This window comes from Harpegnathos saltator, unplaced genomic scaffold (assembly GCF_003227715.2).
Source record: "Harpegnathos saltator strain DR-91 unplaced genomic scaffold, Hsal_v8.6 scaffold708, whole genome shotgun sequence".
Classification (NCBI taxonomy): Eukaryota; Metazoa; Arthropoda; class Insecta; order Hymenoptera; family Formicidae; genus Harpegnathos; species Harpegnathos saltator.
The window spans coordinates 750,001-768,946 of NW_020230547.1; the positions used below are offsets into that span (position 1 = coordinate 750,001).

An 18,946-nucleotide genomic window follows, 5' to 3' on the forward strand; every position below is an offset into this window, starting at 1 on the left:
GCGCGCCATGACGCGGCCAGCGGGAGGAAGGAGGCGGCGGCGGCGGCTGAAGGGGAGAGAGAATCAACGAAATAAACCCTCTCTTCCCGATCCAACGAGAGAGAACGCGCTTCGCGCGCGCGCTTTTTCCGCGCTCTCGCCGACGGAAATTCTGAATATTGCATTCTTTCGCAGATCGAATGAAAACTCTACCGCGATATCCCTCGGATCGCCAATATACCTCGATGACGTGATATCGGTTCGATGATGGGAAAAATTTTTCGGGCTGCGGCATTCTCTCTCTCTCTCTCTCTCTCCCTCCCCTCTCACCTCCCCCCTCCCCTCTCTCTCTCTCTCTCTCTCCTTCTGTCTCTCTTTTGACATTGGCGGTGGCAAAAAGCATGCACCGTGAGATACAAAATGCCACAACGAGATCCGCCATGGTTCCGCTTGGCGGCGCGTTTCGAATTACAACAAAATTCCAAGAACACCCGATGCACCCGCAAAACCTCAACTAGAAACACGGCATATCGTCTCGGTTGTCGGGTAACGTTGCGCACCGCGCTCGATATACATCGCTATGTAACGCTCTCTCTTTCTCCCTCCCTCCCTCCCTCCCTCCCCCTCTCTCTCTCTCTCTCTCTCTCTCTCTCTCTTTCGTGCACGCGCGCGCCCGCCGTTTCTACGCTCTGACGGACACTCGCGGACGATCTTGAAAAATTTCGCGAAGCGTTTAATCCACGAGAGGAGAGGAGCCGCGACGAGCGACGCCGCGCGAGCGCGCAGGCAAGATGACGTCGACGCTCGCGGCGGCGCGGCGGCGTCGCGCCGCGGCCCTCCCGCGGATAGGAGGAAACAAAAAGCGGAACTGCATCGTGTACCCGTGGCATTACCGCGATGCAATCAATTTCCGCCGCGTGCTCGAGTCAGCCGCGCGTGTTCGCGCAGGGATTACATGATAGATAACGGTCGATCTTATCGAGCGATATCGCGATAGCTCTTCTCCTGCCTCTCCTTCCCACTCACTCACTCTCTACCTCTCTTTCTCTCTGCAGCGGGATGGAGTGTAAAACGGATAATTCGCCGATAATGCGGAAAATTCCTTTTCCCCAGGACCGATGTTAACTGATAATTATGATCCCGCGCGAAAATCTCGACGTAAATACATAGATGAGTATCTTTGCATAAATCTCTCAGGGGAGATTCAGGGGTCACCCTGAAGGAGTTATTCACTCGCGGGAACTGATGCGCCGATAATCGAGACGCGCGCGGTTGCTTGTGTTATTTTCTCGCGAGGATCGAGGATGCATGTACTGTGAGAATTCATGAGGATTCAATTTGCCGGCCGCGGATCTCGCGAGTGTTGCCTTTGAAACGACGGCACGTCAGAGCGCGTCGGTTCAAGGTAAGACTGTCCGCCGTTCAGACACAATTTGCGAAAGAACGCACGAACTCTGAAGGACCCGCACCGCGGGGACGAACAAACTTCCAACGAGCGTCCGACGGAGTCCAACAAGCTCCGCCGCTGTGAGACGAGCGGAACTTTCGCCGCGTCACAATACGAGCTGCGCACGCTTCATTACGAGCAACAGCCTCGGAAGAGTTTCGTTTCGCAACATTACGCTTTATCTGCTTTAAATCGCGATTTAACCGAAGCGCCATTAAACCGCGCCTTTGTTTACGATGAAAACGATCGCGCCGCCAGCACGCGTTCCGCCGCATCGTACACACACACACACACACACACACATACATATACATCCGGTAGTCGACCTCCTCCGCGTAGATCCCTCCCGATCGCCACGTGAATGCCACGGACGTATCTGACGATCTCGATCGTGCTGGATCACTCTCGCGGAGCGGAGCTATGAAAGACGGAGGCTAATCATCGCGATCCGTTAGTCTCGATCGCGGACGTTTATGTGAACTCGTGTACGATCGGCACGACACGCACACGAGCGCGTCCTCATTCGATCCCTCACACCTCACGTGTGTGTGTGTGTGTGTGTGTGTGTCGTGCGCTGTGCGCGCACGGGGTGGCTCGCGGCGCATAAATTTCCTCCGTCGCGCTCGACTGCCGCGCGCCGTCGGCTCGGTTTTTCGCGTTTCCCCGAGAAACTTCACGAGCGATATCAATTATCCCGCACACCGCGATCAAATCGCGCTCGACGCTTTCATGCTGCGCTGATTCGCGCGGGGATTATGCGTAGAGGCTTAATTGATGATTGATGAATTAGTCCGCCGAAGATATACGGCGAGCAAACGTGTGTCTTTCGAACGGCGTTTCATTGACTCCCCATTGGCCGCACGCGAGCGAGTTTTATCAGATTCAGTTAATTGACTGGATAATTCGATCAATTGAGCGTAATCGATTCAATTATATCACGCGTACTCGAAATTTAATGGTATTTTAATTTCATTTATAACCTCGTTGGGCTTTGCAGCGGTCAGGCAATCGCGAGTGGTGCCAGTCTGCGGTAACTGCGCTCTGTATAAACACAGCGTTCGACGTATCGATAATGATAAAAATAGTATCGAACATTCTCGCGAAAGGACGAAATTTCGCAGCCGCCGCGCCGTGCGAGCAGTCGATTTCGCCGATCCGTCCCGCGCGCGAGAGTGTCACTTTGATCGATACAAGGCCGCGGGTTTAACCTTTAGAGGGCCGGCATTTGAGATACAAGATTCCCCGAAAAGAATCGATAAAAAATGTACTTTATATCGTATACAAAGTACTGATCACTTAAGTGGTGGTCCCGGTCCTGGGAGGTAAAGACAATGTTAAAATTTTCAAACTTGAGAAAAATAGGTTTCCAGAGGTTTTCGAGGTCGCTGAAATAAAATGGTACTGCCAGTTTTTGTAAATTATGAGAATTTATAGCTATATCGCGCAAAAAATTCCGAGAAATGTCCCCTAATAATGCTCCCTGATAATGCTCTCCTTTAGCGTTATCCAGAGCCAACGACATGGATCCGGAGAGTATGTAGCTCCTTCCTTTTTTTATTTCTTTTTATTTTTAGTTTTTGAGAATTTCTTTTCTATTTTTTTCAATTTTTATTCTTTCTACTTTTAATTTTTATTTTTTATACTAATTATATGCATCATTTTATAATTATACCTCTAACATTTTTTTCAACTTTTTAGAAATGTTGTTATATTTTTACTCAAGTATTATTTTTCCTATTCAGGTTATGGCAACTTAGCCTTTGTATGGTAAATTTCGAAGCAAGATGCGACACAAACTTTTACGACACACGTTATTACATTCGTACGCAGATCGACACCTTCTTCTGGACATTGTGCACAATACGCATTCACGTTGTACAGATTTCTGTGAGTTTTCATCTGCAGTCTTTCTGGGAAAATGACGCCCCTGTAGTCGGAGATCGACGAAAGATGAAGAAGGTGAAAGTTGATGAGAATTTGAAGTGAGGAAGGGCAGGGGGTACAAACTTGTATCTGGATATGTGAATATCTATACGCACATAAGTAGATGAATGTTGAACATGAATGCAACTAACCATTGTCTACCACGACTATAGTGGTTTGTCGGCCCTCTAAAGGTTAATGGCACTTTCGCGCGATGCGCGCGCGCCTGTGCGCTAAGACGGGCTGCCGAAAAATGCATTCTTTAATCGGCGCGCGGCAATCTTACGAGAGATTACACGGCGCGCGACGTGAGATATTATTATATATAATGTGGCCGTGCGCGCGCGAGGTGTTGCAAAGGCCGTGGCGGATGTAAATTAGCCTCATTCCTCGCGAAATTAATTCTGACGCCGTGGCAATCGAGCGCGCGTCGATTTGACACGGATGAAAAATTGTAGATTGACTCTCCGCAATTCCGCCGGCGCGCTCGCTCGCTCGCTCGCTCGCTCGCGGCTCCGGACCTCTCCTCTTAAGAGGTCCTGCGTGCGAGGACGAGCACGCGCGATCGCGCGCGGCACGTTCCGCGTTTCGGAGCTCTCGCGAGCGCTCGCGAGATTTCACTTTATACACGAGGCCTGCATTATACACCCCCGACTGGCTAATTGCTATTACGGCGAGACGTTGCATAAGCGCAATTATCGCATCCACGAGCGGCTTCCCCTCTCCCCCTCCCCCCTCCCCCCTCCTGCCCGCCTCCTGGCCTCACCAGCCCTGGTGTCCTGGAAGATCGCACGCGCACACGCGATCTTCCAGGGACCCAGCTCAGCTCCGACGTGAGGTCTACGAACTCCCGCGCACAGCCGTTAGCTCGTCATTTTGTCAGTCGTTATGGAATCGTTAATCACGATGAGATACGCGTGTGTCACGGTGAACGGTCGGCCCACATATCTCCCCGCGCGAGTGGGCCCACAACTCGTGCTCGCGCGTGCATTGCGCAATAACGCGTCGTAAAAATCAGTAGCGATCGCCATAATCGGCGCCGAGAAGCGACGTGTATTTCCCCCGTCTCAACTTTCCCTTCCACCTGCCTTCTCTATTATTATCCTCGTCGTTGTATTGTCGCCTCTATTGTTGCCACTTTTTCATGCTTGGCGTATGTACCGCTCTCCCCCCACATTTCGCATTTTGTTTCTCAAGTTTTCCGTCTCCACTCGTGCTCTCCTGCGATCGTTTTCGGTCCGATCGACCGATCGACGGTCGCAGCGAATCGCGGAGCGAATAAGTAACCGTATTTCGGATTAACGTAAAATTTAGCCGGGAATGCGGCCTTATTCGCGGCAATCGCGTAGGTCGACCCGCCACCCTAATTAGACTTGTCGGACCGGCGGAGCGCGGCGGCCGATCTCGATACAATTGTCCAGAGGCAAATATCCGAGACTAATCGAACTGTGTCATCGGCCGATGTGACGTGTACGCCGGCATAAACGATCCGAACTAGTTCTTCAAGGATGCAAGTGTTCAGCAACGCACCCGCGTCATACGCATATTAATTGCCGCATAATGACGCTCACTGCCTACGATGTCACGATAAGGCGCGCGAGCGCAAAGAAATCGCCTTTCGTACTTTCGCTCCAATAAAATTGTTAAATTACGCAGTAAACCGCTTTTTCACGTTAAAGCACTCGCATCGTCGTTTGCATTTTTACACCGCGCAACCGCGCGGTGCATCGATAGTCAAGCCTTTGCATTTGTAACGATTCCAAGATTCGGAACATCAGCCAAGTCGCGATGAAATTTTTGGCTTGGTCTCTGCGCGAAATGTACGCGCGAAAGAAACGAACGCAACTTTTAAGTTTTGCGAAGGTTTATCACGCTTTCTTGATTATATAACTGTAATAATCTTCTAATTTTTAATTTAATTGCAATAATTAAATAATTATAATTATAATAATTATAATTATACTAATTAATTATTTGTATTTGTATTATAATTTATTAATATATTATTTGTATTATAATATAATTATAATAATTATGATTATAATAATTACAATAATAATTTAATTATTAATTTAATTATAATAATCCTCTTAAACATATATAATTAAAACTCTTAATTGTGCATATCGATCTCGTGGCTCTCCGACGACCGAGAGCAGACATACGACATGCAGAAGGTTAAGCATCTCGTCTCATTAAGAATCAACGCGATTTGCATCGCGCACACAATGCATGCACTGTGTGAGCGGAGCTTCATGAGTATTTCACTTTTACACTCACCATTGCGCGTCCAAGTCCATCGACGAAAGCCACCGCATCTCGACCGCGTCGACTGATTTGAGTCTAACCTCTTCAGCATCCGGACTTCATAGTGTCTCGTCGTCGTGTCTCGCGTTGATCTTCATATTTCACTCACGTCATTGAACTGCATTCGCGACCGCGATCATCGACACTTGGCGACTTGACAAAAGATACGCGATCAGCTCGAGCTCTTCAAAAATATCCTCGCGGGTAAACAGTCGCGAACCGAAATTCATGGAGGAGTGAAATTAACAAGGGCTATTTATTTCCGCGGCACGGTTAAGTTGACGCAAAAAAGAGACCTGGACGAAGAGCGGCTACGTTCGGCAGAGAGCGCTGCTTTGCAACTGTTGTGAAATTCGTCAACCTGATTGACGCATGCTCTTGGACTCAGCCATCTTTAAGAGCCGCGCCAATTAGATTCGCGTATTTTAAAGTTGTAAAGCAGCTTTCTCTGTTAACCGATGAAAAAGTAACTTATACCTTCTTGTCAGTTTCATTCTTTCATGGTTATAACGCTCTCGACAAGGTCAGAGAAATCAAGAAAAACATCACGTTCCGCGCAAACGCTCGTGTGCTTTGTCAACAAACGAGATTGCCGAGATTCGCGAGAAATCTAATTTCAAAAGCAAACGATAAATATGCGCACCGAGGTTAACAATTCTATTCGAATTTATTCGTGACTGTATACAATGTCGCTTCAATATACACTCGCGGCACGTGTCGCGTTTTAGAGAAGATAAACAGAAACGACAAAACTAGAACCGTGAAATTAAAATTCGCGAATAAAATCAACGCGACGCGAATGAAAGATCGATCGCGACGACTGCGAAGAATCTCACAGGTGGTGTTTTTTTTTATGCATGATGGTTTCGCAACATATGTATGAACATGTGCTATGCGACATTGCTCAAGGCCTATTCCGCGATATATCTGCGAAGTTTATTTCCGAGATATTTCCGGAACACACACTTCTCCGCGAATTTTTAATCAATCCCCGCGGATGCAATAATATTTTTCTTAAGCCGTAATTGCGCATACACGAATGTAAGTATAAAAAATCGAAAATTAAAAATCACACACGTATGCAAAATATGATTTATAACTGCTTAAAATTGTTGACTCTATAACAAGCATAATTTTTTAAAAATTCGATAACAGAGAAAAAAATTTTAGTTTTACTCTCGCATGAATAATATATTACTGTCACAAAAAATTATTGATATTCAATAGTACTGTATCTCGCGCAAGATATATTACACAAACAAACAAAAATTTAAAAACGGAACCGCAGCGACCACGAAATTTATCAATGCGGTGTAATTGTAAACCTCGTGAATGTGGTGGCGCAATTTTTATAGCCCGCTATATGTATACTGTTGCAAACAATTGGAGATTCACATGGAATGTGTATAAATGTTGTATCGAATATAACTATATCTAAAAAAATAATTATACAGTTTTAAATATTTACAATAAGAATAGTAATTACAATAATTATTATTATACATCTTTAATTAAGAATGATTGTAAGAATTGTATAAGAAAAATAATTATATAAAATATAGAAATATGTAAGTATATATTTAGATATATAAGTAATGATAATATAAGTAATGATAATATAATAATTAATATAATAATTAAAACTGTGATTCCCTAACTGTTTTGAACAGTATATTTTCTACAATGGCACAAACATGTACCTAACATAATCTAACTTAACTGAAGCAAAATAAATCGCATTGATTTTAACGAGTTTTACAAATACTCACCACCATAAATTTTTATATTTCAACACTAATATTTAAACACTATTCAATGCTTCGAGCTGTTTCTCTTACTTACCACTAATGTAGGGCTGGCCGTGTGCTGTTTAAAAAAAAAAAATTATAATATTAGTGATTAGAACTTTAACGATTCGACTTGTCGAGTCTAGAGCAAATAAATCTTTTGCGATTATAATTCAAGGACTATTGTCGTGAAAATTATAATTTAAAAATTAAAAGGAAAAACAGAAAATTTGAACAGATACTATTGACATAATCAATGTAAGAAACTCAATGTATATTCAATATTAGAAAGATATTTATACTTCAAATCTCAATATCTTAGCAATATTGTTGCAACTTTCTATGCTGCATGATTAATTACTTAACATGTGTATTGTAATAATATTTACCGCATTTTTATGTTGCTCATTTATCGAGATTATTCCAATCTTATGACCGTGTATTATGAAATATTATGAAATATTAGAGTACAAGCAAGTGCATGAACTAACCTTCAAGACGATTTTACACCAGCTAGTGTTCGATATTGCGGCCATGTGCGAAATCAGCTTTCTCGATGTTACCGCAAACTCTTTGTCGCAAAACAGAAAATAATTCTCCTTAGTTACGTGTAACGGATATACTGCTCGGTTTCAAGGAAACGAGAACACAAGGATACTCGGTACGGAAATAACAAGAGATATAAAATATAAATAATAAATATAAATCATGTGGTAGTTACCTTCTAAATATCAGTAGACTCCCTTTCCTCACATGCGAGGAATTTCAAATACGAGGAATCATTCTTCTACAGCGCCTCTACGTCGGCATTCATCTTGTCATTGTGTCCGTCTTTTATTATTGCCTATACAACAATTGCAGCAACATTGCATATATGTTATTATATATACTGATTTTTTATAAATCTCTGGATTTTCTCGTAACCTTTCAATGACTAGACGTTTACACGGCTTCTAACTTCGACTTAATAACTACCGTAGTTAGTGCAGTCTCGAATCCGACTAGAGTATATTTTTAGATCTAAAAGAATATACCAATCGAATCAAAGAATTCACTAACTACAGTTGTTACTATTAATCCGGATTAACCTTGCCGTGTAAATGTAGTTTATGCTTTCTTCTCTTGCACAAAATCAAATGTGTTCCATAATCAAATGTGTTCCAAAACGAATTCACATTTTATTCCAAGTGTAATAAGTGCAAGTTCGTGCAGTTATAAGGAACAGTACCTAACTGACTTTATTTGCCGATTTGTCGGTCGAATATGTTGGCTATTGACTATAGAGAAACTAGGATTCTAGTTCTCCGAAGAAAACCTTAGGGATATTGTTTGTATTAGGGAAATTGTTCTAGGAAATTCTCTTTGAAAATATCAAGCGAATTCGTCACGCGATGCACGGACCGACGCGATCTCGGCAGACCCGTCGCGTGACGAATTGAAATACTCACTTGGGACTGAATAACGAGAATTGTAGTTCCTCAAATTTTCCCAAATCTGAAACAGAAAATCACTTTCCTCGTTAGTTACGACGACGAAAGAAGTCAAAACTACAACGACGATTCGACGTTGATTTGACGTTGAAATGATCGATAAACCGTTGAATCAACGTTAATTCAATCCTCATCGATATTGAATGAACGTTGTGGTTTTGATTGGGAAGTTACTCGTTTTCGACGAATGATCGACAAGAGTTCGGTACGGAAATATCAATGATGATAATAATATCGATTGCAAATGATGTCCGAGAGATTAAGTCTCTTACGTCTAATACGGAAACGAGAGCAGTAATAGCAGTAATAGCAGCTTAAAACTTACAATGTGCTTCCACGTGCATCGTGCATAATGTGCTTCCATCGTGACGATGTCGACAGATGCGTTCGCGAAACTATTTGTCTCACGGACGTTGTCCAACGAAAATGAAAAGTAGGAACGCAACAAGTTAGCGAGGTAGAGTCTCCGATAGGGAATTTTTTGCTACGTTTTCGTCTTTCGCTCCAGTAATAACTGTAGTGTTCACTGTATCCGAAACTACACTATTGCAGAAACTGATAGAAATCCGATTATGCGACGAAGGTGCGTGATTGGTTGTGCGACGCGCCTTACGCGCCAGTAGCCACTCGTAACGTAGCGTAACATACGACGCGCATCTACGTATGCCGCTGTTTCAATGGTCGCGCGATCTCCGAAGCGGTCGTACTTGGGAATACCGTTGCACGATACACCTTATTGTTTCGTATGTATATATACATTAGACGTGAGCAAAAATATTCAGTCAGCCGGCTTTGATAGTAAAACGCGCGTTTCTCGTTTACAGGGCGCGCGGTTCCGAGACACGTCGCAACAAATCCACAAACAATGGCAAGCCGACCCAGCAAGGGCATTTCCCACCGTCGGCGGTATCGCTGCGAATTCGCCCTCCCCCGCATCCGGGGAGCTCTCCACGCCAAATTCCACGCCGAGCCCTAGCCCTAGCCCGACTAATCAACAAGTCACGGTGAGTACTTGTCCGGAAATTAGGTTAAATCGCGCCGACGAGGAGACAAGTACTTTTCTCCTCCGCTGACAAGTGAACCTCGGGGAACGTCAGACGCCGATTTGTTTCTAATTTTTTATAGTTACTTTTTATGTCAAAATATGAAGAAATCTGTTATCATTTTTGGCTTAAATTAATTTTTTCAATTTTTTCGAAATTTTTCAAGTTTTGCTACACAAGTACACTGTTTTATACATATAATTAAAGCAATATTTCTTAAAAATATATGTATATATATATCTGATTTGTTGAAACTTGCACACACATGTCGCCGATTATGAATCAGAATCATTTCGTAAAATTCAAAATGGCGGATCTAATATGGCTGACGTCATTGTTGAAAAAGTGTTCAGTCGTACGCTACATTCGACGTTGGGTAATCTCTCGGCTCACTATCCAGCAAACAAAAGCTCATTTTAACGTCAAAATCTGGTAAAAAATGAACAAGAAATGAACGAAAAACTTGAGAAATTTCGAAAAAATTGAGAAATTAATTTAAGCTAAAAATGATAACAGATTTCTTTATATTATGAGATTAAAAATAACTATAAAAAATTGGAAACAAATCGGCGTCGGACGTTCCCCCCCCCTCTCCGAGGTTTACTTGTGAGCGGCTGTTTCCGGTGTTTTTGCGTGCGCGCTCGGCTCGCTCAATAAGTCGTCGTCTGATAAGAGACGTATTATTGACCCCCATTAACTGCGCCGTACTTACACCGTAACAACGAAACTCGGCGAACGCGAAAGCGCCGCGGCGGCTTTGAGAGGCAAGATTGCCGGCAGATCGCGGGCAGAATTTTCCTCACGGCGTTTTATCCGTCCGCGAGCATTTCTCTCCCAATCTCGCGTTAACACGTATCGCGAAATCGCGAGCGGTATTGTGCACTCCCACGCGGCCGCGGCGCTTTGTGCTTCGCGAAAGGTAAGGTGAAACAATTTCTCTCGACGCGGAGTGTCCGGGCGAAATGTAAGTCGCGCGCCGCGAGATTTAGACCAGCGACATTCTCCTCGAAAGGCCAATAAAAAGTTTTATCCCGCTCGCGCGCGAAACACGACGAGACGTCGATACGTGATACATTCGTACATACACGCATGTATCTATGCGTGTGTGTGTGTTTGTTTTCATGCTGCAAATCCTGTGCAAACGCGGCCCCACGTATAAGTGTGCTGAGCCGGATCCTGAAACTCTCGCGGGTATATCAACCACCATTCGAGATTCCGTCGTCCATGTAGGTCAGGGGTTGAGGCATCGCTCGGCTCACATACACACACACACACACACACACGAGAGTACGACATACGCGTAGGTGCATTGAGGATGCATTCAATGTCGCCGATTTCGACCGACGATAACGCGAGCGGTGTGATTCGGAATATTTGCGATCATACAAAATCGCGTCTCCGCCGAAGAAATCACCGCACCGCCTCGGCGGAGCGACTTGTGCGACAGTGAACCCACGAGGCTCTCGCTCTTCTTCAGCGACGCTCGTGACCTGAAAATGTTGACGCGTTCGGCGCGATCCGGCGGCGAAGGAACCCCCCGCCTTCCAAATATGGAATTAAGGTGGAATATTCGTGGAGGTTCGACTGACTCGTGCCGCATTTCGCCCCGGCACTATAATGGAGCACACCGAGCGCCGCGAGAACGCTCTCGAGGTCATTCACGACCTTGAGGGAGAACAAGAGAATACGACGGGGAAAGAGTGCGGAGGGTATTTGGATTTTTAGCCTCTCCCTCGCACGCGCGCGCGACTACGTCACTACCGCTTGCGTCACTACATCGGTCGCGTGTACGTACGTTAGACGAGACTCATACAGGTCTACGCAGAGTATTGTTCCCGCGAGACTATCGGTATGCGAGGCATACATCCAATTGAACCTGGTCGAGCAGTCGCGCGGGGGTGGTTATCACCCCGGCGTCGGTGCCATTGTGCTCGCGCTGTGGGGTCTGATTCTGGGTCAGCGTGACTTAATGAGAAACTATCGGGCTTATGTGCGCGGCCACTGCAGCGTACTCGTTATGCAAAACTCGCACGCAAATTGAATTCCTCCTGGCGACGCGAATTTGTCTTTTATGGAATTAACTCGTCGGCGTGGGGTGTTTGATGTGACGTTTGGGGATTAAGGTCGCCCCCGTGCGCGCGACCGGCAGATGAAGATCTCTCGCTGGCCGGGGTGTGCAGGACGGGGAGACAACGAATACGTAATTGCGAAATTAGCGTCGGCGTTTGTTACGCCGGGAACGGGATTAGAATTTATTTCCGCGGCGGAATCTGACTTCCCCCCCCGTCCCTCCCGCGTTCGCCGCCGCTCGTTAACGCAAGCACGAGGAGCGCGGGTGAACGAAATGAAGGAACGAACGGATGAGGGATGAGAAGGCGCGCGTCGCGCGAATTGCGATCTTCCGGAGATTCTCCAAACTCGCCGTTGTTGTTTGCGTACGCAGCGAGGAGTGCGGCTCTTTTAACCCTTTGCTGCACCCAGTGGTCCTCCCAGAGTGCCATCTCTAGCATATTTGGTATTGTTGCACCACTAAAATATCCCTCTAACTAATAGACCAACTTTTAGAGTCGCTTCAAATTATTTGTTCATTGTTCAAATAATATTTCAAGTAATTTGTTATTAATAAGCATACACTGAACACAAAACTGTCGTTTTTAGAGAATAAATTGGTTTGACGTGAAATCTTAAGTAATAACGTATACTTCAAAATCATTATCTTTGCGGGACTTTGCGGGATCGTTGAATACAAATCCGGTGTGAAAAATACAAAATTCAAAATAGCGGACCCAATATGGACGGAATTTTCAAGAGCAGTCGAATTCGCTCGAAACTTGCTACTCGGGGATTTTTGAGGTCGCTGAATACAAATCCAGTGTGAAAAATACTAAATTCAAAGTTCAAGGTTTGGTTGACATCGGTCAGATTGCCTGGTTCTCAAACGCAGTCAGCTGTAACGATACAGCTAACCGCCAGCAGTTCACTACGACGCTACGACGCAGTCGCTACGACGCGGCACGCCTTCTAGACTGATCATTCAGACCCCAAAAATTTTGCTGCGACGTAACAATATTCTGCAATTGCAAAAAGAATTTCATATTTTTTCACACCGGATTCGTGATCAGCGACTTCAAAAACCGACTCGAGTAACGAATTCGACTGATTCAAAAAATTCCGTCCGCCATATTGGATCCGACATTTTGAATTTCGTATTTTTCACACCGGATTTGTGTTGAGCGACCCTAAAAACCCCCGAGTAATAAGTTTCACGAAATTATATTCATTAGAAGAAAAAAAAACGTGCAACGAAGGATCGAATAATTTCGCTCAATGGGACTTGGCGGCCGCGTCCGGAGCTCGGAGCGGGAGCAACCGTGTCGTCGGACGATCTCGGCCCCGCGTCTTTTATTCGCAGCGCAGCACCGCGGAATGAAATAGCAACCGCAAATAACGCATCCCGGCGACTTACGGCGGTCCATTAACGCGGTTGCAATTTGCGGTGATATCTCGCGAACGCCCGCGCTCGGCGCCCGGACGCGCACAATGTACCTTCGGAAAAATAACGAGAGACGCCCGCGTCTCGGTTGAGCAATAAATTAACATTCCAAGGACGCGCGTGCGCGAGGCGCGTCCGTTCGTAGATTTTATCGCGCCCGATAAAGGGAGAGACCGCGCGTTCGCGTCGCGTCGCGTCGCGTTCGTGTCGTAATATCACGCTTGTGATATCAGTCTTGTTTTCGAGCGATTACTTACAAATTCATCTTTGGGGAAAGGTCGCCGCTCTGATACATCGGCTAAATCGACGGCGGTGACATCAACCGTGACGCGTGTTACGTTACTCGGAAAGCCGCGATGATGATCCCATTTTTTACATCGCCGACCTAATTAGGCAATCGCGACTCTGAATCAGTATCGCGGTCAGTAGAGCTCAAGCGGATATGATACATTATGATACATCTCTCGCCTCCCGGACAGGAGAGAGTCATGATTGCAGACAGAGAGAAGCGGTAACAGCGGTTAAAGGAAAAATTCCTCGTTCTCTAGTCGGAATCGCGTGCGAAATAGTCAAGCGGATCCGCGGCCGCGACAAGAATTCCCTCTCGGCGATATTTTTATTCAAAATGTGAGGCGCCGCATTGGCCGATCTATCTAGTCGGCGAATGGAATTATACTTCAAGCGGTGGCTTGCTACTCTAAGCGTATTATATATAAATATTGGGTGAGTGCAAACTCAAACAAAACGAAAAGCGGATCAATTTGACTGAAAACAATCAGCCCGTCCTACCAATTAATAGCTATTGTTTTTTTTCTATCTTCCTTTTCTTTTATCTTCGGTATATCACATATATATGCACACATTTGCCAGCGCCGCCGGATTAACCGGATCGATCGCGTCATCTCTGGGAAAGCTGTCGAAACTTTCGCGCTCGCCCGATATATATATCTTTTTTCTCGAGATAAGAATTTCCATTTACGTCACTCACTTCGCGCGATCGAGCCTTGCGGGGCGATCGAATTATCGGCAGCGCAGCTCAATTGTGCGTGCGATTGCAGTTTGACATCGTTAATACATTAGCGTCGATTAAGCGCGCGGGCATCGATATCCCGGCGACCTCCCCGGGAAATTCCTCGTTTACGTAATAGGAGCCCGGGAGAGACGGGAAAAAACGAGCACGCTGTCCGTCGTTTATTTTAACGGATGACCGAGCAGGGCAGCTCGTATCGGTAATCTCGTCTCGAGATAATGCCAAAGATTTACAGTACCGTAATACAATACGTAGTTACATTAATAACAGTAATTTTTCACGTGATCTCTCCGAGAGAGAGAGAGAGAGAGAGAGAGAGAGAGAGAGAGAGCCGCGAGGAGCGAGGACACGTCGAAGTAACGTAGACGCAAAATGTAGAGGTCGATAACGCTAACGAACGTATAACGCTCGCTCGGCCGAAGGCCGCTCGCGCGATAACGCGATACTTCCACTTTCTTCCTCCTCTTCTTTCTCCCGAGAAGACGGGAGAGAAGTACGAGCGCGATTATTATTATCGCTAATTGATGTATCCGCGCGACTAACGTCTAACGAGTACGCGCTGTTTACACGCGGCCAATGAGCGGCGCCAATTAGCGCTACTACTTATTGCCGCATTGAATTACTCGATTAGCCTCGCGTGCGCGCGCGTAGAGCCCTTCGTTAACGCGCGGCGCGCGTTCGTTTATTTCAAACTTCTTCATTCCCCGTCTCCGAACTTCGCGCTCGTCCGAGCCGTAAGACACAGCCGGCCGGCCCATTCTCTTCGCCCCGCGAGAGCAGCCATGTCTTCCGCGCGCTCGCCGCGATTATCCTGAGCGCGTTAAGCCGTGCTTAACAACTCCGCCTCTAACTACGTATTCCGCCGGGGCGTAGAAACGCGCCCGGCCACATTATCGCGACGACTATAAATAGTGCGGCGGCTCCGCGCGCCGCCGCGTAATTTACCGAGCGTCATAATCGCGCGCGACGCGGCGCGGCGCGGCGCGGCGCGGCGCGGCGCGCGTAACGATTACACACCGAGAGAGTGACTGATAGCGCGCGCGAGAGTCGCCCCCTCGCTGAAAGCCCGGAGACCAGGCTTCTAGACCAGATTACCCGCGATATGCAAAGAGAAGTCACTAACCCGCTCACAAATAAGCCGCCTTAGGTGAGGAGGTCCGTGTCGGTTCCACGACGACGAGGACGAGGACGAGGAGGAGCGCGTCGTCGTGCATACGCATACGCGGGTCGTGTGATTAATCCGCGGCGCTTTTTAGCGGCAGCACGCGGAGGGTACCCGCCGCGCGGCGAGTTAATTAGCCCCGCTGGGAGTCCCGCGGCGCGGATCGAGAAACGACCGGTTGATCTTTCGATAATTAACGTCTCAATCGACGGATCTGCGCCGCCGCCGCCGCGCCGCCGTCTCGCAATTACCCAGCGCCGAATAAGTCGCATTCGCGGCGAGTAGAGCCCGAGTCGACTCGATAGTACACGCATAAGTCCGCGATGTGACTGGACGATGCAACGGCGCGATAACTACATGCGCCCGAGCGAGAGCCCTCGTGCTGCGCTCGTAAAACGTCGTCGACGAGCGCTGGAATATAATGGAGCGACGTTTTAACACGACCGGCCGGCTGACTGGCTGTGGCCGCTTCGGTCGCGACCCGAGCGCTCATTTTTACCAGCGGATATTTGAATTCGCCGTGTTGTGAGTTATGTTCCGCCGACGCGCGCTGCCGGAAGTTGTGTGTGCATTCCGCGGACCGCCGCGCGGCGCGGCGGACTGATTCGGAAGCGCCGCGAAATTGGATTTTTACCTGCTCGTAATTGCGCGGCTATTAGCCGCAATAGCCGCGATGATAACGGCAGACATCGTTAACTCCCGAATGCGTAGCGCGAAAGCGTGTTGAATTAATTATTTTGCCCTGCTCGCCCGTGTCTCTTTCTACCGTGCCTCTCTCTCTCTCTCTCTCTCTTTCTCTCTTTCGGGGGCGTTCGGGGGAGCACGAAAATTCGATGTTTTATAAACAGCGCAATATTACGCGATATAATATTATAAACAGTATAACGAGGCGGATTCGATGACAACAATATGCCGCGACGCGGCGGGATTGAATGCAGAAAAACGAGCCGGCGGGCCTTCGGGGTAATTTGCCGAAGTTGTTTGCGAAGTCCCTTTTTACCGCGAGAATACCGCGTCGTGCGCACCCCGCGACGACGAGAACGCTAAACGCCAAACCGACGATTAATCTCGCCTCTCGTACGGGCGGACGTTAATTTTCCATCCGCTTTAACTAAACTTCCATTAAGAGCACTCCCGTCCCTCGTACGCTCGCTCGCTCGCTCGCTCCTTGCGGCGCACGTATCCGCCGAAAGGGTTTAAGGTTAAGAGGGTCGGCCACTCGGAGAAAAAAGAAGTTGGGAAAAATAAAAAGAGGCACGGCGGATCCTTGAGAATCCTGCAGCTGCCAGTCATCATCGGCGCAAGAAACGTTGTACGCGTGTTCCACGTCCAACCGTCCGGGCGAAAGGTCGGGAAATAGGATCGGAGTTCGTTAGACCGTTGACAGGATACGGTGCAGTGCATAATGACGCGGCTGGATACGCAATAGCCCGTTATATGCCGCGCGACTCCTCGCGAGTCGCGATTGCTCGCTCCTCGCTCGAGTCCTTTTTTCCATTTCGCTCTCCGTTTCGTTGCGCGAGCGCAACACGTCTTTTTGCTTCCTTCTCATTCCCCTTCTCTTCACTCCCGCGTCACGCATATTGTTCTACATATTCATTTCTGCGCCGGCTCGATTATTGCATATCAAAAGATAAAACGCACGTCGCGCGGTGAAGTAATAATCTTGTTATTTCCCGCAATTTCCCAATGAAACCGGCGTGTCCCATTCGTCGCTCGCGAGTAACGCGAAAATTGCTCCGCGGCGCTTTTCTTGCTCTTGCTTTGCCGCGCCGACACGCACGTGTCACTTTTGCGAAACGACGCTTAACGTCGGATGCAATTGAGATTAACGCTCGGCCGTCTTTGTTGTCTCGTCGTCGATCTTCGGGCCTCGAAAGACACTTCTTATCGGGACAAAATCAATACGTTGCGAGAGAGAGAGAGAGAGAGAGAGAGAGAGAGAGAGAGAGAGAAAGAGAGAGAGAGTTCCCGGATAAAGCCGGTGCGATTTTCCCATCGCTTAGACGGATTCATGCGGCAGGGTTGCCCCTGTTCGACTAACCCTTTCGGCACGACCGACGTAATTTAATCTCGCGCATGAGGAATAATAATGACGTAAACTTCCGCCGAAATGGTGATAGAGCTTTGTGTCGCGCCACGGTTTATTTCGCATGCGAATTTTACGCCCGGCGTTGCAAATTTGCGAGGTAAATTCGCGCGAACGAGCATTCGTTGCCGCGATTCACTAAGCAATAATTCGGCCGATTGGGATTCCGATAACAGCTCGGAATAATAAATACTCGACCGTCATCTGCCGTGAGCGTTACGCATCTTCGTTTCAGCGTAGTAGTAGTAGTAGTATTATTTACGATCGAATACGAGTGTTTGCAGTTCGCAGGACTGCACTATATAATAATTTGGCCAAGAGCGACCACCAGCGCTGGCCGCGCGCGCGTCAACGTTCCTCTTAATCCTCCGCGCAGAGCGACAGGACGAACTGCGGAATGCTGCCTCGCGTCTACGAAAGATCCACAAAGGCTCGAAACAAAGGCGCTCATACTACGGTAACGGCCGCGTAACATCGCGTTCGCTTATGAAACTCATCAGCGAAGTCCATCCCCGGCATGGTGGAACGTAGCAGTTTGCAATTGGACTCTCTCTCTCTCTCTCGCTCTCGCTCTCGCTCTCTCTCGCTCTCGCTCGCTCGCTCAAAACCGCCGTCGCGCGGTCGATGTTTCCCAAACTCCTATGTTTTCCTTCAGAGAGAGGGAGAGAGAGAGAGAGAGAGAGCAGAGTGCCAAGCAACGACACGCGTCCGTAACATCTGCCGTGGAGTACGCGTAAACTCCGCCGATTTATTTACGGTGCCGCGGGAGGGGGTTGCGCGGTGTGCTGCTGCTGCTGGAGTCGATCTTCAGCAGGACCAGCCGGGGGAGGAATGCACTTTCCGCGCAGACCACCAGACGCAGTCCGCTGGCGCGTGTCGTTTATCGGATGAGTGACTTCCGCTTAAATTTAGACGCGCGTATGGAGAGCTCCGAGGGGGGAGGGGGGAAGTAGGGGAAGCCTGTCTTATCTCGGACAGATCATGAGCTCCATCACGGCGCCGTCATTTTCACGATATTGATCGATGTTATCGCGCACAATAATTTCGATGTCTGCCTGCTCTCCTCCCCTCCACCCCTTCAAATGTTCCATCTCCCTGTTCGCCCGCGTGCTCGTAAAGCTTACGAGTCAATCGCCGAGTGCCGAGCTCGGCAACGTACGTCGAGAACTCTGTAGGAATTCTAATGCACCTCATCA

The 18,946-nt window shown here is 47.5% G+C and overlaps 1 protein-coding gene across 13 annotated transcripts in view; it reads left to right on the top strand.

Moving 5' to 3' along the window:
* The window catches only part of by (focal adhesion protein tensin), a 221,674-nt gene that overhangs the window by 123,605 nt on the left and 79,123 nt on the right, over positions 1 to 18,946 (top strand). For 12 of the 13 annotated variants that reach the window (XM_025305636.1, XM_025305634.1, XM_025305633.1 and 9 more), the window contains one exon: positions 9,758 to 9,937. In XM_025305636.1, the coding sequence (XP_025161421.1) occupies positions 9,758 to 9,937 (180 nt within the window). Of the gene's footprint in view, positions 1 to 9,595; positions 9,677 to 9,757; positions 9,938 to 18,946 lie in introns of those variants that run through there. The other variant, XM_019845228.2, reaches the window with a different exon arrangement.